The sequence below is a fragment of the Esox lucius genome, chromosome 19, assembly GCF_011004845.1.
Source record: "Esox lucius isolate fEsoLuc1 chromosome 19, fEsoLuc1.pri, whole genome shotgun sequence".
NCBI classification, from domain to species: Eukaryota; Metazoa; Chordata; class Actinopteri; order Esociformes; family Esocidae; genus Esox; species Esox lucius.
Window position 1 is genome coordinate 22,073,409 of NC_047587.1, and position 24,654 is coordinate 22,098,062.

The 24,654-nt window shown below is 42.3% G+C and overlaps 1 protein-coding gene across 4 annotated transcripts in view; it reads right to left on the bottom strand.

The window, feature by feature from the left end:
• Window positions 1-3,100: 3,100 nt before the first annotated feature.
• The window catches only part of sema4ba (sema domain, immunoglobulin domain (Ig), transmembrane domain (TM) and short cytoplasmic domain, (semaphorin) 4Ba), a 72,266-nt gene continuing 50,712 nt past the window's right edge, over window positions 3,101-24,654 (bottom strand). For 3 of the 4 annotated variants that reach the window (XM_020040617.3, XM_010901623.4, XM_010901622.4), the window contains 13 exons: window positions 20,590-20,750; window positions 18,883-18,945; window positions 18,228-18,326; window positions 17,324-17,435; window positions 14,870-14,986; window positions 13,730-13,887; window positions 9,271-9,452; window positions 8,981-9,131; window positions 8,412-8,622; window positions 8,194-8,309; window positions 7,507-7,664; window positions 6,475-6,566; window positions 3,101-5,752 (listed from right to left, as the gene is read on the bottom strand). In XM_020040617.3, the coding sequence (XP_019896176.2) occupies window positions 4,977-5,752; window positions 6,475-6,566; window positions 7,507-7,664; window positions 8,194-8,309; window positions 8,412-8,622; window positions 8,981-9,131; window positions 9,271-9,452; window positions 13,730-13,887; window positions 14,870-14,986; window positions 17,324-17,435; window positions 18,228-18,326; window positions 18,883-18,945; window positions 20,590-20,750 (2,396 nt within the window). In that variant the 3' untranslated portion in view covers window positions 3,101-4,976. The remainder of the gene's footprint in view (window positions 5,753-6,474; window positions 6,567-7,506; window positions 7,665-8,193; window positions 8,310-8,411; window positions 8,623-8,980; window positions 9,132-9,270; window positions 9,453-13,729; window positions 13,888-14,869; window positions 14,987-17,323; window positions 17,436-18,227; window positions 18,327-18,882; window positions 18,946-20,589; window positions 20,751-24,654) is intronic. The other variant, XM_034288452.1, reaches the window with a different exon arrangement.

Genomic DNA, 24,654 nt, shown 5'->3' on the forward strand with positions numbered 1-24,654 from the left:
AATATATATATTTCCTTTGCTTACGTTTTTTATGGTAGTTTAGAATTATGTCCCCATTTTCCACGTCATTGTTACCAGAAAATGCGTAGCAATATGGACTGAGAAGTTTCAAAATAACCAAAATGTACAAGCAAACATGAAAAACCCGTACGGAAAATAAATACATTTTGAATATATTTTTTTTAATCATTTTTGGGATACATTTAAAAAGAACACAAAATGGCCAATTAATGTATTTAAGTAAATGTATTTACGAATATATTACCAAATGCATGTAAAATGTATCAGAAAATGTTGTAGATGCATTTGAAAATGTATTAAAAAATACATACTAAACATATTGTTTAATACATGTGGAAAATATTTCTTCAAATGCATTTAATTTATACAATGTACAGTGATGTTTAGAAGGCCATGTCTCAAACCCAGGATGTAGGCTTTCAATGTCAAGTGCGCTAACTACTGCACCAAACAGGGATAACAGGAAATTATGTTATTATGGGGCTACTTACCTATTTTGAATTAATACAATAATTTGCCCATGTATTTTGCCATTCATATGGATGCATTGGTCTTTACGGGTACTTTGTAATTTTGTACTTCAGCCCATCCCTGCCTATGACACCAACGTTTGTATTGTCCTTTCAGGTGTGGACTCCCCTCTTAATCAAGATTACTGGCCTGCCTGCCATTGTTGCGCTGTGTGCACGGCATAGTCTTTCGTTCGCCCCACCCTACCCCGTCATATCTTGAGCCATACCTACAAGTATACTGCCCTTCACTAGCGTGACATAAACGCTATGAAAAATCTAGCACTTGACTGGACTTATTTGTTCATGGTGATAATGCAAGAATGAGCCTGGTGGAATTCGTCAGCAAACAGTGCTCCACCTTAAAGTGACATGGTGTGTTGACAGAGGACACAATGACTGTTCATTTTTCGCTGGTCAAAGAATAGAAGAGATAAAATGTCTTGTATATTTTGACATTGAGATGCTGTACAAGAAAATAACAATTGTATACATTCCTACTTTTATAGTACAATAACATCTTAGGAAACTGTCGATGGACTCCCAAGTCGCGCAGAGGTCTAATGAACAACATTGTAGTATTCAGGGGCCATAACAGCCCTGGTTCAATACCAAGGTGTGCCGCCGCTGGTCATGCCCGGGAGTCTGCGATGGGAAGTCCATATTGGCCTCTGGGTATACTTGCTCTGGCAAGACCGTGCGTACAATCGCATCGTAGTTGTTGGCTAAAGGAATGTTCTCTAAGGTTTTGGTACCTAATAACTTGAGTGAGCAATGTGGGAAGAAACAGAACGTGTGGGTGGATGTGTCCCAGAGGTCTCGATGTCCCAATGTTTGAATCTCCCAATCACTATAACATAGGCTGCAATTACATAGGGTTGTAACAATTATTTGGGCATCACAAATATATATATATAAAAAAAGCTATTAATATGATTGTGACCTCAAATTGGCAGCGTTAGATCAGAATTGAGCATGTCTAATATCTTGATCCCTTTAGTAGGGAACTCTTTATGATACAAAATTATAATGTTCTATATTCTATTGGTCTGCCACAGCATTATAAACAAGATCAATGTAATAAGCCATATGTCCTTTTTTACTATGAGATTAATCTCCATGTCATTGCATAATTCTTGATAATCTATCAAATTCATGAACAAAGTGAATCCAATTATCTTTATTTGAAAAATAAAATAAAGTGCTTTTATGTACAGAACAATAAAAACAACTGAAATAGTAGTGATTTATAATACAAAACATAAAGTTAACAGGTTTTTACATTGGCAGCTCAATAAAAAAAAATATGTTTACATAAAAACTTGATAGGCGGTCACAAATCAAAAGCATGACTTAAGTAGTTAATCAACAGAGGTACCTTTTTACTGCAAGTTGCAGCTTATAACTGCAGTTTCAAAAACCTTATGTAAGTATAATTAAATTGGAGCAGCGGAAAAACAAAAGAGCCTTGTAGTCTGTCTTTCTGAACAAGCCTATTATGATAGATACTCTCACAGGTCCCGATTTGGGTAATGTCTAATTGTTTTGAGTTTAGACCATTAAACTCAACAGATCAGCTGCCATTTCTTTACTTGCAATGTTTGTCACAAAATAAAAAATATGTTTGGTTTTCAAGACTGTTACAACTTCCAACCCTTCAATGACTCTTGCAACAGAGTCTTTGAAACCCTGATGGAGCTTACAAGAGTTTGAGACAATTATTAGTATTAGACAATGCCAGTAGGATATTTCTATACAGGCTGAGAATATATAATTGAAAATACAGTGGTTCAAATAAGTGTCACTCAAATGACACAATGTTATTTGCACTGATACTGGTCATAATCTAAAGGCATTTCCTCAGTGTTGTAATAGTATTGTTGGACATGCCCAGTATAGGACAGTGAATGTTATACTTTTCATACAGATGATGCTGCCAGCTGGTTTTCTATGTGATTGAGTAATGTCACAAGGTCAGGAGCGGACAACTGGTATTCCAAGAGGCACCACTCATGATTCTTGAATATAGCTTGAAGGCATGAAAAATGAGTAGAAAACATAATACACCATTCTTAACAAAATCCCCATTTGTGCTTTGAACTAAAGCTTTCCAACATTCTGTGCAAAAACAATGCCTGGTTAGTGAAGGTGTTTGCTGGTTCTTTGACCACAATAATTATACTTTCACCAGTCCTCTCAAATACAATAAAAATGTACATTATATACACCGATGTGGCAGTCCTTTAACACTATGAGTTTTGCACATTTACTTTGTCAAAACATTGAGGAATTGTATGTCCCTTGTAAAAAATTAAGTTAAATAACATCCAACATTGTTCTAGTTAAGTTATTGTTTTGGAAAATCTGTATCACTACATTCCATAATGTAATCTGGTACAGTCCATATTTACCACATTTTGCACTGAAATAAATCTTTGGAATATGTAATTGCAAATTAAGAATTATTATTTATTTTACTCATGGACAGTTTAAATGTAAACCTATTATTAGATATTGCAATGCCTAAACGAAAGCCCTTGCTTTTGGATTATTGATAATCAAAACGTTAAAAAAAAAAAAAGTTCCAAAACACTAGTTCACAATTGTTGTGTTTGCCTTGGCTCCATGTTAGTAAAGCCCAGTTTACAGTCGTTAATGTCACTGAACCAGTGGCAATGGTGGTGCATATGGCCGAATTCATATGCACTCAATGGTTACACTGTGAATGACTTAAGCATTTATTCCTTGATGGTGAATCAGTCAGGCCCAATAAACATAGCGCATTTATTTGCCATTACGGTTGTGTTTCTTAGGAAAGAAACCTTCTAAGAAATGTTTTTTGGCACAAAATAATGACTTTGTTTACATAAATCAAGGAAGTTAAACTGCCCCCACCCCCCACTCACCAGGACTGGGGATCAATAAAAATACACAAAAACAACGCAGTATCTTCTGTGTCCCAATCAACGTAACCAAGAGTTCTGCAGGCTGACACTATATTGTGTTCTGACACTCCAGCTGTTTTAGTAACCACTGCTGTTCACTGGCTTCTGAATGACAGGGCCAGGGCAGGGCCTTCAAAGCAACTGATTCAACGGGTTTCACTGCCCAACTTGATGCCGGAAGTGATACACATTTGGACTGAAGGAATCAGTACCCAACTGGCACTATCTTACATATCACCAGGACCCCAGCAAAGCTAAAACGACTCCAGGCATAGAGTCTCTTTCTCTTCCCCAGCCTTAGACACAGAAATGGCTCACGATCACTTGCATACGTAATTCTATTTAAGTATAATGCCTCTGATTCTCAGTAATCCAGATTGTGTTGACACCTTTGTGCTTGCACAGTCTCAAGGTGAGATTCTCTTTTGGTGTGACATTTCTGCCCACATCACATTATGTGCATTGCATAGTCTGTCTGCTCCATAATGAACAATATGGTAATACCCGGTCTAGGGTCTTTTGTCATTTCAGGGGTAGAATTCAACCCTGTGAATTTCAATCGTACACATAACTTAGGCACCATACAGTATCTTCCAAAACCTTGAGGCGTACGAATCCTATCTGTGCAACTCTCCATTCGATTTGCCCACTCTCCATCATCCTTAACAAGACATGAATCACTGAGTCCGTACTTAATCCTGTAATGTCCTCATAAAGCAGAGCAGAGGGTCTAGAAGACAATACCTTTCTGTTCTTAAATGTACAGTATGCTATTCTCTAGCGTGGTCTTTTCCACTCAGCTCATTCCAGGTGGTCCCTCCCTCTTTCCATCCTTCCTCATCGGTTCCTCTCCTTGTCTCTCTGGGATGGCCAGCGTGTCTTTTGGCCTGTAGGTTTCATTCTAATGTCTGCTCGGTTATGTGGAGATGAAGACCAGCCACAGTATTAAACTGTATTTGAGCACTAGTATAAAAGGTCCTCAGAAAAAAGCCTACTCTACTATTCTGTGATCTGTGGTAGAGGTTGTTATCGAGTATTTATTGTGTCAGTGAAGGGATCAGTGAAGGGATAAGCCCATGCTAACGGTTGATGTAGATGTGAGAGTAGTTGGTCAGTGGTGAACCGACGGCAACACTCTGCTTTTCAATATAATGACAACATCATTTGGACGGATTAAGTGCCACAAATGTGACAAAACCACGACGACTGTTTTAAGGACAGCATCCACGACGTGCCCAATGCCCACCGAGAGCATCACCGCGCAGTTGTAATAGTCTGATGGCAGTTTGTATAACAAGGAAATGAGAGTCGACTACAGAAACTACATGAAAAAGATAAAAGTGCAACATCGGCGTAATGAGACGCCCCACCCCTGTGAAGAATTCCCAGTGTACCCTCCTTTTTAGTCTTTCTTCCACCACGTCTCTTTTTCTTTACAGTTAAAGTTAGTCACTCAATGTTCGCGGTACCATCTTGTGCTTCAAATCACCTACAGTTGTCCTCACACAATGGAGTCTTTAATCTCGGAGCCCAGTCTCACCCGGGGCCGCGGGCATGTGGGGGAAATCTCTACTGTGCTCTCCTTTAAGTTCAGAGGCCTCTTCTCCGACTCTGAGAAGCTCTTGCTATTTTCCGGCGATGAACATTCATGTGGGGACGTGCTGCAGATGTAGTTGTCATTGAGGGCCTGATAACCCTTGTGGTCCGACACAGATGCTGGAACTGCACTGTTGCCATTCAGAGGCAAGTTTTCTGTCGGCTTGCCCACTATTCTGGGCTTTTTCGGCTGAATGTTGGGACACTCCCCCTCCTTCAGCATGGACTTCATGCGCTCACGGTTCCTGTACACCACAAACAAGGAGAAGACCACCAGGGAGAACCCCAGCAATGCACACACCACAATGAGCTCGTTCCAGTAGGTCTTGGTGTTGACCTGCGGCGACCGCGTCTCTCCCGGGAGGATAATCGTCTCTTCCTTTGGAACCAGAGGGGTACGTGAGCGGCCGTTCAAGGTGGTGCTCTCCTGCCTGGCTTCCCCCTTCACGCAGTAGTTGGCCAGCAGCTGCCTGAAGCCCTCCTCCACTGACCAGCACTCATATGTCTCCTGCCTGTCAGCCTGGGCCACCACCACCAGTCCTCCATCTGGGCCTGGGTACAGAAAGTGACTTGCGCCCTCACTGTACTCCCACCTCCTTTCCGCCAGGTTGGAGCGCAGCTTACAGGGTAGCACTTTGAACGTATTGGCCGGTATCATTATCAACTGGCACAAAGATAACGCTGTGGGCAAAAAAAAAAGAAAACAACATTATTCTTTTGTGAAGTCCCCGACACGTTATTAAAATGGACTGCATTAGTACAGTATGGCCACTCTGATAGCTGAGTGGGACTCATGAGAATTAACCAAACACATTAGCTGGGTACAAACGATGATAGTATGGAACAGCCTAAAAAAGGGATTCATTATCAAATGTTTTCGATTTAAACATCTTCTAGAATATAAACATGGGTATAAACAGACTAAGCAGACTATAAGTACATAGTATAAGTAATAATGGATAGTTGAAATGTTACTGCTAGTCTGTAGATAGCCTGTAGAGCATCTATAGTACAAGATAGACTTTTCTCCAGATTAAATGTTATCCTTGACACTTGTTGCATAATGCAACTTATCTAAATCCTATTATTAACTGATTTCAACCAGTGTGGATAAACTGCACCTAATGTTTTTGGCATGTTGGCAGAACATAAAAAAAGAACTATTCCTCCCAAACTGTCTGACTATTTAGCTAACAAACATACAGTCCAGCTACATTTTCAAATGAATAATTTGACAAAATATCTCCTCATAGCACTTGGAAACCATGGTTGACCAACTCTCTGACCAAATTAGCTGACCTTTCATCCCACCACCAGAAGGTTCATGTTCATTCTAGTATTGTGAATACTGATTCAGCATGTCATTGGTGTGGTTACAGTATTGAGCGGGGTCCAGAACTCACATGTTGGTGGGGATTTAGAGAACCGAGGGATGGGTTGTGTCTTGTCGCAGATACCGGAAGTGTCTGCCTCGTCCACGTCCTGCTGCCAGTGGCTAAGACACAGACACAAGGCTGAATGAGACACACTTGTCTCAGAACCACACACCCAGTCAACAGACTACAGGGTCTACCAATATAACATGTACGAAGGCCTGGGCAGCACAGCTGGCGGAACATTGAACCTACAATGCCAAGGTTGTGCGTTTGATTCCCACCAGCAACCTCAACAAAATGTATGAGAAAACATGTCCTCCCTATAAAATGTTGCCCTTGATAGGGATAGGCACATCTGCGACTGTAGTTGTGATTTCCTGATTGCTAAAAGTCAGTTCCCTCATTTTTGTTTTCTCTCAAAGCAAGAAAACAAGGACTAAATAGCGTAAGGAATCACCAGGCATCTAAATCACCTTTTAATAGAATGAATGGTACAAATGCTGGTCAAACAAAAGAGAAACGGTGTATTGAGTGAGTTAAACAAAGAGTTGATTTGAATGCAAACTGTTATATTATATTGTTGTAATTCAGCTAACTTCCACAAGGCGGAAGCAAATTAATATACATGTACATGTAAAACAACTCATTCTCCTGAATTGTCACTTTTTTATGTTGATTTGTACAGAGCCCTGGAGGTGACATTACATTTTTTATAAAACAAGCTCTCGTTTTTTAAAGTGTGCTCTTGTTTTTTAAAACGTGGTCTCATTTTCTAAAACATGCTCTCGTTTTATAAAAAGTGCCCGTGTTCTTTCAGAAAAACTAGAGCACTTTAAAAAAAAATGAGAGCACGTTTTATAAAACAAGAGCACATTTTATATAAAAAAACAAACATTAAATGTCACCTCCAGGGCTCCGTAGATTTGTCCTAATATTCTGGAAAGTTAAATGAGTCATTATGAAAGTTAAAGGGTTTGCCTGGTCATGCCCCAACCCCCTTCTTCTGCGTCACTCATGGATTTATAAAGAATGGTTGCTGGTGGTCTGGGGGGAACGTACATTTCTGGTGAATTCAGTCTGACATCCAGGCACTGCTTCCCTGCCCAGGCACAGTAAGGGTCCCTGGACAGGATACACTCTCCACAGCTCTGGTAGTTGGAGCAGTTAGCCACAGCGACCTCTACCAGGCCAGAGTAAGAGGATACAAACAGCAGGCCCTGTAGATGAGATACAACCAGACAGACATTCAGAAATGTAGAGACCTGGACCATGTATTCACTGTGACAGAGTCACAGCCCTGAGTCCAAACACAGAGTCACAGCCCATAGAGTAACAGCCCAGAGTCCTAACAGAGTCAGAGCCCATAGTTCTAACACAGAGTCAGAGCCCATAGTCCTAACACAGAGTCACAGCCCATAGTCCTAACACAGGGTCACAGCCCATTGTCCTAACACATAGTCCTAACACATAGTCCTAACACAGAGTCCTAACACAGGGTCACAGCCCAGAGTCCTAACACAGAGTCCTGCAGGACATGATTCACAATGTGTCACAATGTTTAAAACCCATCTGTTTTCAGTTCCCCGGAGAGGAAGTTGCAAGCAATTATCTCAATGACTGTGAGACTTTAGGCTCTGGCTCTACTCACGTCTCAGGGGCCCCCTAAGCTGCCAGTGCCGACATTTAGTGAGCTCATTATTAACCCCACTAAAGGGACACGCTCCAGAACTCTGCACCATACTGTACCTTCTCAGAGTCCAGTTCAATGTGTTGGACAGGCTGCAGGTCCGTGAAAAGTACCATCTCCTCAATGATGTGCATTTTGTTATTGATGTTGATGGCTTTGTGAAGCCTCCCGTCATCTGCCAGAGAATTCGATAAGAGTTGAGTGGTTAATTAATGACAGCTATCGCCCCTCATACCATATAGGGAAGAGTCTACCCAGCAGAGTATTTTCATGGTACCTGTTCCGATAAAGAGGACGTTGTGGTGCTTGTGGAGGGCCTGGACCCTGTGGACAGCTATCTGCGTGTAGCGGACGCTGCGTTTCAGCAGGAGGGGCTGGCTGCGGATCACGGTGTCCATCAGGAAGTGGTCCTTGACAAAGTTCAGTACCTTGTCAGGCATGTGCAGAGAGGAGGGGATGCCTTGGTCCCGAGCCGAATTAGTGATGCACTGCAGTGGGAGCACAGGAAGTCTCACACTGGGCAACAAGACACACTAGACAACCACGCTACTCCCCGCTGCCGAGCCCCCATCAATCTGTGTTTGTATCTTTCAGCTGATTTCAGCTGTGATAAGGCTGCCAGGAAATGAAGGCAGCAACAGCAGCTCTGATAACATCAGGCCTTCAGGGAGAAGGACTGCCAGTGACAGAGGAGGGACATATAGCTGCTCAGGCACCGATGTTTAGTTCAGATTGGAGACGTGACTGAGGGGCAGGCTGGAATGAGGGCCTGCGTACACATGTCTGACTTGGCACGTAACCAAGATTACTGTGTCAGTTGCCCAGCAGAGGGCAGTGATAACTCACCGCTCCCGGCCGTGGATCTGGGATCGGGTGGTTGTAGGCGTACCACTGCTGGTTCTCCCGGTTGACCTCCCGGTAACGGCCATTGAAGGCCCCGTTCACCTGGTCCATGGTGAAGGCACACACCGCTGAGCTGCCAGAGGCCCCTTTATACCTGGGATAACGCCACATCACAGGAGTTAGGCCACACTGTCTTCTAGGCTATAGTGTCGTCCTCTTCCCCCTCTCTTTCTCCACACCCACAGGGGAGCTGATCTAATGTTAACGGTATTTGATCAAAATGTTTTTCTCACCACTGTGAGGTGAAGACCCCATAGAACACAGTGCTCCTCCAGTCTTCTGGGCTGGGCGTCAACACAAACATGTCCTGGATGATGTTGAAGGGGAAGCCATCATCAGGAAGCGAACACAGGAGCTGGGCTTTCAGGAAGGTGGTCCATTTCTTCTGCAGCACCCTCTCTCCGCCTTTGTCGCCCTGTCATACAATGAAAACATCATGTTATAACAGCAGCCCAGTGTCCAGTAGAGGGCGCAAATATTATATCTAGGTTTGAATTTAATAGTATTGATCTAAATATTGGTCTGAATGATGGCATGTCAGTTAACATGCATAAATAAATTTGTTTTTTTTTTGCTTGTTTACCTGTTCACATTACCTGTCCTCAAATATGTATATCTCATATATCAGAAATATAAACAGGTAAACATCATACAATTAATATACTATATATATATATATATATATATATATATATATAATTGTATGATGTCTGAAATGATTCACCCTAGCTGTTAACCTTGAAACAAAGCACACAATATACACAAACACGGCACAGTTTGACTTAAATGAGAGACAATAATCCCATAGTGAAAGCAGCAGACTGAGTGCCACAGATCCGGACCATAACCCACATCCCTCCCAGGGCAATGGAGTTCTAGGTCAAGAAAACAATACAAGACAACCCAACTGGATGGGATAAGAACACTGGGGGAACTAGAGAGGCCAAATGCTTTTCGATGAGAACGAGAAAAATGCCACTGCTCATGCCCAATGCTTCTCAACTGACACAACCGATGTGAACCTGTGTCGGTGGCACCCCAATGCCTGACGGGCTGCGTGCATCTGGGGGAGCGCCGGGCATGGTGGGCTGGACACGCAAACAGAGCAACCAAACCTTTCTTTTAAGAAGACTCTCTAAATCTAATTTGCTTAGACCCTCTACAACCTCCGCATGAAGGTAATGAGCTGTCAGCCCAACAGCTTCAGTAGGAACGCTGTTTCTTCAACGTGTAACAGATGGGCTAACTTCATGGATTGGTTGCGGACATAGCATTGAAAAAAGGGTTATAATTGTCTGTTTAACATTAATTTGAGTCTGCGGCTCAGAGTGCGGCAATTATTCCAATTCTTGTCTGGGACTCGTAGATCTGAAGAGAATCAAACGGCTGAAGGAGGAACGGTACATCATTTTCACAGAACCGCCTTCCAGAGGAGTAAGGAAAAACAAAAACAAGTCTTGGTCTTCATAACCCAGAGCCTTGTAATGTGTGCCTTCATATGAGTCCCCCTCAGCCCAACATTAATCAGGGAAAATGACATCGCTGAATAGGAAAGGGAAATGACACGTGACTAATGTAACTTTCTGAAGCAATTACTTGGTGTACTAACCCAGGCAGATAATGAGGAACATATATTTCCTGCTCTGCTCCTCCTGGCTCTACCTAGTTATTATTTAATACCAGAGAGAGTTTGTATCTAAACTCTCTCCTCCTCATTATTGGATAGAAAATACTCAATTAATTAACTCATTACATACTCTAAGTCTTCCTTTCTAACACTGAGGTAGTCAGCGTTTTAGTAACACCAAAGCATGTTGTCTTTTCAGTCTTCTGCACAGCTGTATATTTTCATTAGCTGGTCTGTCCGGGGGGAAAGGTCTACTGTAAACACCTGAGCAGAACAACAGGGAAGTAACTCCGGCTAACAGAGAGACTTACAGTAAGACAGAAAGGAGGACTATAACTTTTGACTGATGTTAGTGAGGAGGCATTGTTTGTGCAGGAAAGGAAGTATATGCCCAATGGTACAGCGAGTAATTCACCCTAACAAAAGTAATATAACCAATAAGGCACAAGGGATGTTGTGTATGCTGTATCTATTACAATAAATATTGACCATATACCACAAACCCATGTGACATCTTATTGCTATTAAATACTGGTTACCAACAGAATTAGAGCAGTAATAAGTGTGTCCTTGCATTGCAGGTTATTGTTCTGAAACACAGGTTCACTCCTCTCCTGGTGTCTGGTGTTAAGAAGACTAAGACACGTTTTTCAAAAAGCTCCCTAGTCTTTGTAGTTGAGTTAGAAGTTCAATACTTGTCTGAAGGACCTTGCAGTTGTAGGTGAGAGGGACAGAGGATTTTAAAAAGAATGTCAACCACTATTATTTCACACAGAAAGATTCCATGTAACGTACCATGGGATTTCTTAAGTCAATAATTTTTGTTTGTCTGTAGAGGGCGAATACTTATGTGACCACAGTGTTGTTTAATTGTTATTAGTTTGTCAAGCGTGTACAACCGCCTTTTCACATAATGAACCATTTGACCAGTTTCACCAACACATTGCACCACCCCAACCATAAGCTTTTTAAGGGCACCTCCGTGACAGACACTACAATGATCTGGATGGTGGGATGTAGGAAGGAGCAGGTGCTGTGGGCAAGATGCTCTGTACTCTGAGTTCAAACCTAACCACTGATTGAAAGCTTGCCTCTTCACCATCATCCTGTGTTTTATTTCAGGGGGAAATGAAGGGTGTGTCCTTTAGCCTCATTCTGACAGTGGCAAACACGCTAGTATCCATTTAACTGCCATTCAGCGTCAGGACACACCTGCAGACAGCCCCTGTATATAATCATTCTTTTCTTGCAGCTGGCTAAGTCGGGGACGGATGGCCAGTCAACATTATATTACAGTAGCTGTTTGAAACCCGTTTGAAAAATACAAACAAAAAGAAAAAAGAAAAATAATCCTCCATTGGAAGTGTAATGGAAAACATGCCTATCCCTACTAAGGGTAGAAGGCTTAAAGGGGTTTAGCATGTGTGTGGCTGAGGAGGAAATTAAATTAGAAAGACACAGACCCAATTGAAAATGACTTGTGAGGCTGCCCAAAAGCAGAGCTCATTTTCATCATGGTTAATATTTTCTAATTAACTTTGATAATGGGCTTTGGCGGAATCATCATGTTTGTTTGCTATGTATGGAAGGGTGAGGTGCTGTCCACTGGAGCCTTGGACTCAAAAACACAACTGCATGTGCCTAATTATGTCAGAGGCCCAATAGTACTGTTGATCTCCTATCAAAAATAAATGCTAAGACATCTAATATGAAAACAATACATACAGTGGATATAAAAAGTCTACACACCCCTTTGAAAGTGCCTGGTTTTTGAGATGTAAAAGAATGAGACAACTTTTTCCACTTTTAATGTGACCTATAATGTGAACAATCCAATTGAAAAACAAACTGAAATCTTTGAGGGGGAAAAAAGAAAAAGAAAAACCTTACAATAACCTGGTTGCATAAGTGTGCACACCCTCTTATAAATGGGGATGTGGCTGTGTTCAGAATTAACCAATCACATTCAAACTCATGTTAAATAGAAGTCATTACACACCTGCCATCATATAAAGTGACTCTGATAGATCACAAATAAAGTTCAGCTGTTCATTTTCTTAGTTGCATCTCAGAGCAAAAGCCATGGTCCACAGAGTTTCCAAAGCATCAGAGGGATCTCATTGTTGAAAGATTTCAGTCAGGAGAAGGGTGCAAAATAATTTCCAAAGCATTAGATATACCATGGAACAGAGTGAAAACAGTCATCATCAAGTGGAGAAAATATGGCACAGCAGAGACATTACCAAGAACTGGACGTCCCTCCAAAATTGATGAAAAGATGAGAAGAATACTGGTCAGGGAGGCTTCCAAGAGGCCAACAGCAACATTAATGGAACTGTAGGAAATTCTGGCAAGTACTGGCTGTGTGCTACATGTGACAACAATCTCCCGTACTCTTCATATGAATATGGGGTAGGGTGGCAAGATGGAAGCCTTTTCTTACAAAGAAAAACATCCAAGCCTGGCTGAAGATTGCAAAAACAAACATCAAGTCCCCCAAAAGCACGTGAGAAAATGTGTTATGGTCTGATGAAACCAAGGTTGAACTTTCTGGCCATAATTCCAAAAGGTATGTTTGGCACAAAAACTTTTGCGCCAAACGTACAGTGAAGAACACCATACACACAGTGAAGCATGGTGGTGGCAGCACCATGATTCAAATACTGAAAACTGAAATAAAGGGGTCCAAGTTCTACAGTACACATTTTAGTATGCAAACACCCATGTCTCCTAGTTTGTGTAGAAAACCATTTTAGCTCTGCTGTGAATCATGACTGAAAGCTAATATTTGCTGAAATGTGACATCAGTTGAGTTGATTACTGAACAAAGGGACATGGAGAGGATGATCTGAACAAGGACTGTTTTTCTACAACACGAGCCCCTGTATGCCTTCCAGACAAGCCTGTGAACCCAACCCCTCCCAACCTTAAAACCTTACCTCACACACACTTAAACTCACACAACCTCCTCCTTCTCTGATTCTAATAAAGTGAGTGGGCCATGGGGTTCGCTCAAAGGGAAAGATGTTCTTTAGATAGGCCATCGCCGCTGAAGCGTCACTTACCTTACACACGCGAGCGATGCGGGACACAATGGTGTTGTCAAAGAAATCAAACTCCTTTCCCGCTTCGCTGAAGAAGAAGTAAATCTTATCGTCATCTCCCACTGGGTTGCCTTTGGGCAGGCTTTCCTGGATGTAGGCAGAGCCCACAAAAGTTGGGTCTGAAGTAACAAAAAAAGAAAGAACAGGGTGAAACTTCAACCTGGAATCATGACATCCAAGACAGAAATATATCCTGAAAAAGGCTTCTGGTGATTTACTGATTTTGCATCAAGAATTCTTGTCAGTGTTGATTTCACAACATTCCACTGAAATGCCTACAATTCTTGAGAGCTATGCAAAGTGTGAATAACACTGTGACATCTGAGGCTTGTCTCTATTGTGTTCATGCAAGATTTTCTTTCTTATGGGCCTATAGTTAAGATTTGTCATTTAACCCTCAAAGTCAACAACATTTTAGCATGGACAAAACATTCATGATGTTTTCATCTGAATGTCTATCATATTTTAAAAAAAATGCATCTAAACAGACAAAGTCGTTTTGTTTCCAGACTCAGAACAAACTACAATTTGTTCTTCTGATCAACTGTTTTTACTGAGTCTTGATTCATGGCACTAGTTAATTTCCGTTGTTCTTTTGATCTGCTGGCCAAAAGGAACTCTATAGCAGGATTTATACACAGTCCTCTGGCTCTGTGACACAGGAAATGTGCTTCGACCAGCAACTGTCCATGAGGCAACATAGAGCCATGATATGGTGCAAGAATTTAAAAAACATGTGTTATGTTTTAACATTATCGATGAACACAGCTTTGAGGAACCAAAACATACACGACCAACCTCTCTGCTGGACACCTGGATGAATTAGGCCTATTGCTGCAGTATGTGATATTGATACACTGTAGACCTTGCCTTATGGCAGGGAAAAAGTTGACAAGTGGAGCCAGCTATGCAGAAATAAAGAGGGTTTAAACCATGGCAGAATAGTTCACTATTTGTAGGCTTTTTAGCATTTACCAATGTATATGTTTAGGGGGAAACTGTTTATGCAGGAATGTCTATAGTTTCTACTTGTAAAAAAAGGAAAAGTAGAACATGACCTGAAGCAGATAACAGAAATGCTGCCTGAAGATCTGAACTTACCTTGCAGCCAATTCAAGGAGTTTTCTGTTTTTAAGGCAGCACCTTGGCCAAGGCTCTTGTAAATGATGGGTTCATTTCCTTGGAAATTACTGGTTGTACCAGCATACAGCTCTCCATCTATAAAGTAAGGAAGGATAAGATGAAATTGTGTTTGCATACAGATTGGAAATGTATGCAATCACTACTGTACGTCCGTCTGGATAAGGGCGTCAACTAAATTACTAATATTTAATGGAGACAAACCATATCTAGACCAAGAGAGATCCTAACAACCCCTAGAATCTAGAATGTTCTCACCTAACAGCTTGTTAACATTGTGAAACACACAGAAATATGAAGGTATTTTCAGCCATACTGGATGAACCATTTAAAAATGGCTGTACACTTTGCAAATAGTTCCAAAAAAATTTAATGACAGTTGGCTTTGCAGGTATTTCCTGTCATTCTTATTTGAAAGACACAGTGAGGGCTAAAAGTATTTGACCCCCGTTGATTTTGTATGTTAGCCCACTGACAAAGAAATGATCAGTCTTTAATTTTAATGGTAGGTTTATTTGAACAGTAAGAGACAGAATATCAACAAAATAATACAGAAAAAAACACATCTTGTTATAAATTAATTAGCATTTTTAATGAGTGAAATAAGTATTCGACCCCTCTGCAAAACATGACTTAGTACTTGGTGGCAAAACCCTTGTTGGCAATCAGAGGTCAGACGTTTCTTGTAGTTGGCCACCAGGTTTGCACACATCTCTGGAGGGATTTTGTCCCACTCCTCTTTGCAGATCTCCTCCAAGCCATTACGGTTTCGAGGCTGACATTTGGCAACTCGAACCTTCAGCTCCCTTCACAGATTTTCAATGGGATTAAGGTCTGGACACTGGCTAGGCCACTCCAGGACCTTAATGTGCTTCTTCTTGAGCCACTCCTTTGTTGCCTTGGCCGTGTGTTTTGGGTCATTGTCATACTGGAATACCAACCCACGACCCATTTTCAATGCCCTGGCTGAGGGAAGGAGGTTCTCACCCAAGATGTGATGGTAAATGGCCCCGTCCATCGTCCCTGATGCAGTGAAGTTGTCCTGTCCCCTTAGCAGAAAAACACCCCCAAAGCATAATGTTTCCACTTTCATGTTTGACGGTGGGGATGGTGTTCTTGAGGTCATAGGCAGCATTCATCCTCCTCCAAACACGGCGAGTTGAGTTGATGCCAAAGAGCTCGATTTTGGTCTCATCTGACCACAACACTTTCACCCAGTTCTCCTCTGAATCACTCAGATGTTCATTGGCAAGCTTCAGACGGGCCTCTACATGTGCTTTCTTGAGCAGGGGGACCTTGCAGGCGCTGCAGGATTTCAGTCCTTCACGGTGTTGTGTGTTACCAATTGTTTTCTTGGTGACTATGGTCCCCGCTGTCTTGAGATCATTGACAAGATCCTCCCGTGTAGTTCAGGGCTGATTCTTCACCGTTCTCATGATCATTGCAACTCCACGAGGTGAGATCTTGCATGGAGCCCCAGACCGAGGGAGATTATTTTGTGTTTCTTCCATTTGCGAAAAATGGCACCAAATGTTGTCACCTTCTCACCAAGCTGCTTGGTGATGGTCTTGTAGCCCATTCCAGCCTTGTGTAGGTCTACAATCTTGCCCCTGACATCCTTGGACAGCTCTTTGGTCTTGGGCATGGTGGAGAATTTGGAATCTTATTGACTGATTGCTTCTGTGGACAGGTGTCTTTTATACAGGTAACAAGCTGAGATTAGGAGCACTCCCTTTAAGAGTGTGCTCCTAATCTCAGCTCGTTACCTGTATAAAAGACATCCGGGAGCCAGAAAACTTTCTGATTGAGAGGGGATCAAATACTTATTTCACTCATTAAAATGCAAATCAATTTATAACTTTTTAGACATGCGTTTTTGTTACTGTGTCTCTCACTGTTCAAATAAACCTACCATTAAAATTATAGACTGATCATTTCTTTGTCAGTGGGCAAACGTACAAAATCAGCAGGGGATCAAATACTTTTTTCCCTCACTGTATCCATGAAATGGCAGAGTGTAACGCCGTGGGACTTAAGCGTCTGCGGAAAGTTTTGATCAATAAAATCAAAAGCTGCACTGAAGTCAAACAGTGCAGCTTCAATCATCTTTGTATTGTTATGCCTTTAGGTCAATCATTAACTATATGTCAGCGCCAAGTAGGTTAAGTGCCGTTCCCTAAGGAGTGGTCAATTGTTTTCTGTGAAACAGTATTGTATTTAGTCATCCAGAATTATGGGGGCAGGTCTTGGGTCAGATACTTTCCTGTAAGCTTAGATTGAAGATATTGTGAACAGCAATATAGTCTGGCACCAAACTCTGTAGGTCACCATCCAGGCTGTCAGCGTTACTTTAGGTTTAGTTTTATGGACGGCCAGAACATTTTCTGGACAGTAAGTGACCCATAGTGAACGTACCACAGATAATGGCGGTGGACTTGTACTCAGGGTTGAACGGGCAACGACTGCGTCCGTCTTCTGTCACAATCTCCCCAGTCTGCGTCCTCACCAGGGTAAAGTCGGCTGTGTTCTGTAAACAACGGGGGGGGGGGGGGGGGGAGAAAGCCTTGATAAGAGAGAAAGCCTTGATAAGACCTACAATAGGGTTCTCATTATACTGAAACTTTATTGTGTTCCCTACTACGGCGCTGTGGTCCGGAGCCAAATGGTTGTTCACAGTCTGTCCCATTGGGGTTGTTCAAAATTAAGGTTGTTTTGAAACTTTGTTTGGTGACAATATGGTTAGTAAAAAAGATCTAACAATCTGGGACCTACAGCCATACAGATTTTCAGCCTGATATCAATGTTATTATGTGGTTCCAAGTCCTGTGCTGACGGAAAGGATGAGGACATGACGTGTCTCTGTGTGCGTGGGCTGAAATAGTAGATGGGCTGAGACAGACACAACTGAGGGGAGGAGGAGATGCTCAGGAATATACTGGTCCGCAATCTGAAGTTCAGCCAACCGACTTCCTCGCTCCTCACGGCCCCTCTGTACTACATCAGGACAAACATTTGAGATGTTTTTGACCGTCAATATTTGCTCCATAGGTGGAATCCATTTAAAGATGCACTTCCTCTCAAATCTGTGTGCTGTGAAACGTCTTTATAAAACCCAGAGGCACTCATGCTCACTAAGCATCTGTGAGGGGTTACACTGGAACACACTGATACTGAGGAGGGGAAAATCACATACTGAAGAAAAGCTGCACTTTGATTGACAGAGTGAATTACATGGCTAATTACATCTCTCTACAGCACACAGGCATGTTGGAGCTCCATGCTATTTACAGTGCCAGAGTAAGAAATCAAACACACTTACTATGTATGCACAGATGGGACTGAAGGCGTACGTCCCACACACATATAAATGTGTACTGTTCACACGCAGTAATATCTTGATGTAATTGAAGCAATCAGTCTGCATTAAGGACATGAGAAGAGAGAGGATTGTTAATTTGATTCATAGCTTCCAACATTCTGGAGGGAGAGTTCCTCAGGTTGAGTGGAGAAGCTCATTGGGCGACCCTCCAAGCATATTTCCACATTACTTGGCTTTAATTAATTGCTTTCAAATAGCCTGGGAGGACCTTTGGCAGCAGTGTGACAAACGTCTGAGTGACTATCTCACAGAGAACGCTGATTAGAGGGTCTTCATCAAGATCCCGGTCTGAGCTCCAACCAATAAATCAAACCAAAAATGGTTTATACAATATGGCCTTCTAATAATATACTTCCCACAGTATCAGGGTTTGACTACAATCACAGGGGTTGGTTAGAGGGGATGTTTAGCAATATGTCTGCAATGTAAAAGTAAAGGAAAACCATGAGCAAATTAAAAAGGACCACTTACATGGAACGTCCAGTGCTACTGACTGAATTCACTTTCAGACTATGGCAAACAATCAACCTGGAATCTGGCATAGGCATGTCAATACTATCACTAGAGTTCTACACATACAGTACAGTGTACTCACCTGTAAGTCTTTGCCTTTGAAACTGCACTCATCTCTCTTCCTCTTAGGAGTGCTCCAGGTAAGCTAGAGAAGAGGAGCGTACAGATGTCAGACAGCTGTAAATAGCACAGTATAAAGCAGTAACATTGTGAAGATGTAAGGAACACTATAGAGCTCTTCGTAACAGGATTGAGTCTCAAGTATCACAGTGTAGAGCTCGAATAAGTGTCACAGTATAGAGCACTAACAATACGGAGAAGTAAGGAACACTGTTTAGAGCTCTACGTAACCGCACCGAGCCTTAAATATCACAGTATAGAGCGATAACATTATGGAGATGTAAGCAACACAATTTAGAGCTCTATGTAACTGCACCGAGCCTTAAGTAGCTTCTTAATAAGTGTCACAGTATAGAGCCATAATTAACACAGCTGTAAGTAACTTTTTAGACCTGTGTCCATAATACAGTATGTCATTACTTCCTTACCCCTGGATGGCAGATGATGCATACACACACACACACACACACACCCACAATACAGTGCTGTGGTGATGTACAGTGCTTTTGGAAAGTATTCAGAGAGTATTCAGACCCCTTAACTTTGCACATATTTAGTTCATTTATAATCGATTAAATACTGTATACATTTTCTGCCATCAATTTGGACACAATATTCCATATTGACGAAGTGAAAACATGTTTTCACAAATGTGTGCAAATTTAGCAAAAATAAAAACTGAAGAATTGCATGCACAAGTAATCAGACCCTTTGCCATGACACTCCAAATTGCCTCAGAGATTTGTGAAGGCATAGTCCTGGGAAAGGTTGTACAGAAACCTAAAGCATTGAAAGTTTCCGGGAGCACAGAGGACTCCCATCCTAGTGAAACTGAAGAAGTTTGGAACCAGTGAGACTTCCCAGAGCTGGCCGTCAAGTCAAAGAAACCTGGCAAGAAGGGCCTTGTTCACTGTGGTGCCGCCTGAAGGACTCTGAGAGTATGAGGGAAAATATCCTCTGGCCTGATGAGAATTGAACTATTTGGACTGAATGCCTATCGCTACATCTGGCAAAAACAAGGAAACACTCATCACCTTACTAATACCCCCCCAAATGGTGAGCATCATACTATGGGGATGCTTCTCAGCGGAAGGGCCGGGTCAGGACTGAGGTTGGATAAATGGAGAGAATTACAGAGAGGTCCTTGAAAATAACCTGCTATAGACCACACCGGACCTCAGACTGGGAAGAACATTCATCTTTAGCACGACCAAGACCCAAAGCACATAACCAAGACAATGTTGGAGTGGCTTTGGGACAAGTATGTGGATGTCTTTGAGTTGCCCAGCCAAAGCCAGTACTTGAATCCCACTGAACATCTCCGGCGAGATCTGAACATTACGGTTCACTGCTGCTCCCCATCCAGTCTGACAGAGCTTGAGAGGTTCTACAATGAAGAATGGGAGAAACTGAAGGAGTCCTGGGGTGCAAAGCTGGTAGAGGCAAACCCAAGAAGACTCAAAGGCATTTCTATAAAGACTTAAATCATGTTTTTCTTGGTCATTATTGGTTATTGTGTGTTGAGTGATGGTAAGAAATTTTAAATAAGTTCTGTCTATAAAACAAAAAATATATATTTTAGTTAAGGGGTCTGAGCAGAAATATTACCACCTCCAGAAAAACAAATGTGTTTAATGATTCATATAAACAAGATAGTGAGCCTACATACATTCCTTTGTAGCTTGACACTGCTGATATCTGAGAGGTTGAGAGCAAAAAGCTCTTCTCGTGCCCCAACATAGAGCATGTTATCTTCTTTACTGAGGAGCAGAGAGGTGTAATTGAAGACACCATCCACTGAGAACATTTTGGCTGACCTCTCTTTAGCATCTGGGGAGACAAAAACAAGAAGAGCAGGAGAAATATTAACAAAGCGAACGGACTACTGCAATAGGAGCCAGCAGAGATCATGCGAAGAGTTGCCTGGACAAGAATTAACTAGAATGAAACGTTTGTTTATGGGTACCTACTATGTGTGTGTGTGTGTGTGTGTGTGTGTGTGTGTGTTTGTGTGTGTGTTAGATCCATGTCTATGTGTACATAAAGAAATCAAAACCTGAAAGAAGGTTTTTCAGCAGGTCCCCACTAGGCCATCTGTGTTTGTTGACATGGCCTATCTGTTGCTACAGGTCAGCTACAGCAGAAGGACAGACTCTTCCACCTTGTGATGATTATACCTACAGACTAAGAGTAACAGCTGGAGGACTGTGTGTGTATGTGAGTGCGTGCTCAGTCAACAGTGTGTGTGTGTGTTAGCAGTGTGTTGTCACAGAGGCAAATAGACACAGACAGAGAGAGGCAGCCAGCGAGTCTCACTGCCCTGACACTGAAGCTGTCACTCTGCCAGTAGCCACGTGTGAATTCATTGGCTCCCTTCATGAGCTTTTAGCCCGGGTGTTATGGCTCCACGTTCAGCACACCGCTGCTGAGTGGATGTCTTCTGGCACTTAGTCTTAACTCCAGTCCAACATACACAATACAGAGAAATGCTGTCGTGCAGACAGACTTTATTGCATATGAAACATTACTAAGTGGTCCTCAAATTAAATTACCGTCTTGTGGATTATGCCAACTTTGTATTTTCATTTCTTTTCAATCAATTTACAGTATGAACATGAACTTCAATGTATGCTACACACACCATCATCGGAGAGCCTGCAGTAAGCTTATGTCTGCATCTCATCACAGGGACACATTTTAGTATTTAAACATTTTCTCCCACAGAAGATTCCATGTCTCTTAAATGGGTTGTGTACGCAAGGTTCCCAACTGCCTGAAAACACCACCACAGGGGGCAGAAGGTGCATGGAGAGTGTTCAGCTTCCCCAGTGAAAACAGCAAACTAATAGCAGTGCATCTCTTCAGCAACAGGGGGCCTTGTTACTGCAAAATCCTGCTTTAAAACCACAAGATGATCCTCTCCAGTCAACACAGAAGAGACCAAGCCCACCGGGACTGCTCTCTGTCTGTGATTACAGGAAGAGGCAGCACTGCTTAGCTCTCCTCTTCCCTCTCTCCTCCCCTCCCCTGGAGCTTTAGGCAGGTTTAAGATTTACCCAGGCAAAGACAAAGGCTGGAGCCTGAATCCAAAACAAGGGCTTAGAGGGCTGTCTACAGAGGAGGATATCTAAACAGTTTCTCTCTTGAGTCAGATCACCACTGTCATATTCTCCCAGCTCTGCTGAGGGAGACACGATGAAGCGGTTAATTGTGTACCATTAAGGGAATCCATGTGGGTTTTAAATAGTCTGACGGTATTTTAGCTATCATTTCTGCCAGTCATTAGTTAAATTTTTTATTTAATCAGGATAGTCTTACACATCTATAATTGTGAAAGCATTTTCTACATTTGTTAATGTTAGGCCATGGATTATCCTAAAAATTTGATTCTATAGCACTTCCTTATTCTTTCCTATTTGGCGCATGGAGATATATAGAGAGCACACTAAACTGTGCACCAGTTTGGAAAGAACAACAAAGAGTGATAGAATAATTGCACAACAAAGACATCCAGCAATTGCTAAAAACCATGTGCTACCTTCAACTTCCTTGAAACACGTAGGACATACAAATGGAATAGTTGATTTTGTCCATTTAAAGATTCTGCTCTAAGTGCTATTACAACTGCATCATTTAGTAGCAAAATATATTGCAACCAGATTGCTGAACTCAACTGGACAAACATAACTTTGCAATAAAATACAATCTAGCCCTGGGACTACATTCTGCAACAGTCAAGGGTGACAGCTGTGAAGGGCTCAGTCAGACAGTCAGTCACCGATCCACCAATGGCCCTGTGTGTGTGTCCTCTATGCTCCCGCTGTGCTCCGGTGGCGTACAAAGACACGGACACACAGACACCATATTATCCGTCTCACAGGCACCGCTGTAGTAGCTGACATTTCTGAGGTTGACTCCCAATCCTGGCAGCCACGGCAACGCTGTGCCGTAGCGTACTCTGGGAAGAGAAGGGCTACGTCGGCCCGTCGGGTCTTTTCGAGGAAGCTGGACAGGCTGTTAGGAAAGGCCAGCGAGTGGGTGCCGTGTCATGACTGAAGAGGCACGACATATCGTCTCATGGGTTTGGCCATGCCCTGTTCTGCCCCCACTTCCCACCCTGTGTCCTGCCCTCAGAGCTCCACAGTACTTTCATCAAAGGGACATGTCCTTTTTGAGGCCCACAATATCATTTACAAACAAAAGAAACTAAGATAATAGAGGAAGGGTTCAAATAGCAAAACGCTGTAATGACATGACATGCTAGGCTAACAGCCATGCCTGTGTGTGTAGGAAACTGCATTCACTGGATTCTCTTTTACATTTGTTTATTTGGAGGTCTCAGTACAGAGTTGACATTTGGCCATTCAAATCTGCTGGTCTCTGTTTCACAGATGGACTGAAATGGAACAGACTCATCACACTTTTAAAAGATGCAGATGTTTTTCAGTTGTGTAATTGGTGCTCATAAGCCAAAATCGGTTCCAGTTTTTGTGTACTACATTTATCCATTTCCTATGATATGGTATTACCAAAAGAAATCCCACTCTAAATGTACAGTATATGACCGCCACACACCAAACCACACCACCACACAAGTGGTGCATGCACTGATGGAGCATGGCTGAACCACAGGCAGCTGTAAGCAATATGAGATTATTACCATAATTATGTTATTAAATGTCATTTTTGCAAATGACACAGCTAACTGTATTGTAATATCCACCCAGCCTTGTTCACTAATCCATTTAGGGGCAAATTAATGTTGTGGGCTTTAGGGATCCCTAGTCTACATTTTGTTTCTGTGGATTTCCCAGTGGCACTGAGTTCCAACATTACAACGTTGATTAGAAGCTCAGAACATCCCATCTGAAAGGCAAACGTGAAGTAATCTGCCCCGTAGTCTAATTTTCCTTAGTCATTTTGCAGGGTATCCGACTACGGCAGTGGCCTGATTCGCTGAATGGTTTCTCTTATGAAGGGTATCAGCTTTCACAGCTGTGGGTGGAGGGCTTTGAAGTTCGCATTCCACATTAGAGACACATTGTTCTTGTTTACTTCGGTGATGCAGAACTTTTGAGAAACTGTGATGGGCACTGGCAGGACAAATCACTAGGTGGGTGACTGAACTGCATTTAGATATGTCCAGATTTAACAACAAAACCAGAATCTTAACTGGGGCCTTTCTTGGTGAAAAGGGACAAAAAAGTATTTCAACTGATGAACTCTCTTTCCATTCCTCAAGCCCTCTATTCCTCCTCCTCTTCAGAACCTGTGTTATTTCAGCAACTGAAATAAATAATTCACAGCTCCCTATTGCTGCCATAAGACCCACTGTATGTTCAGTCTTCCATTTGGTGCCTGTCATACCAGCAGATGACCTGGAAACTATTGAAGGTCTTGTCACTGAGAACAATAGCACGCTATACAGTAGAACCCTGTTGGTGCATCTTTAAGGGGACGTCTGAGGCCCCATTTCCAGCCGTCTGTATAAGCATGGCCTAGATTCTCCTGTGAAGAGAAACAAGAACAGACTTCTGTGGCAAAAGGGCAAAACGGACAAAGGCCTGCGCTTGCAGCCCGAACACACAGGAGCTCAGGTCTCGGCAGCACTCAACATTCAGTACTGTAGAGCTAAATTAACTGACAGGGCCTCCACAACGTGTGGTTGTTAAGTTAACCCAAAAAATGTATATGTCCATGTCCTGCTCTTGGGAAGTTGCTCAGTAAGGAGTAA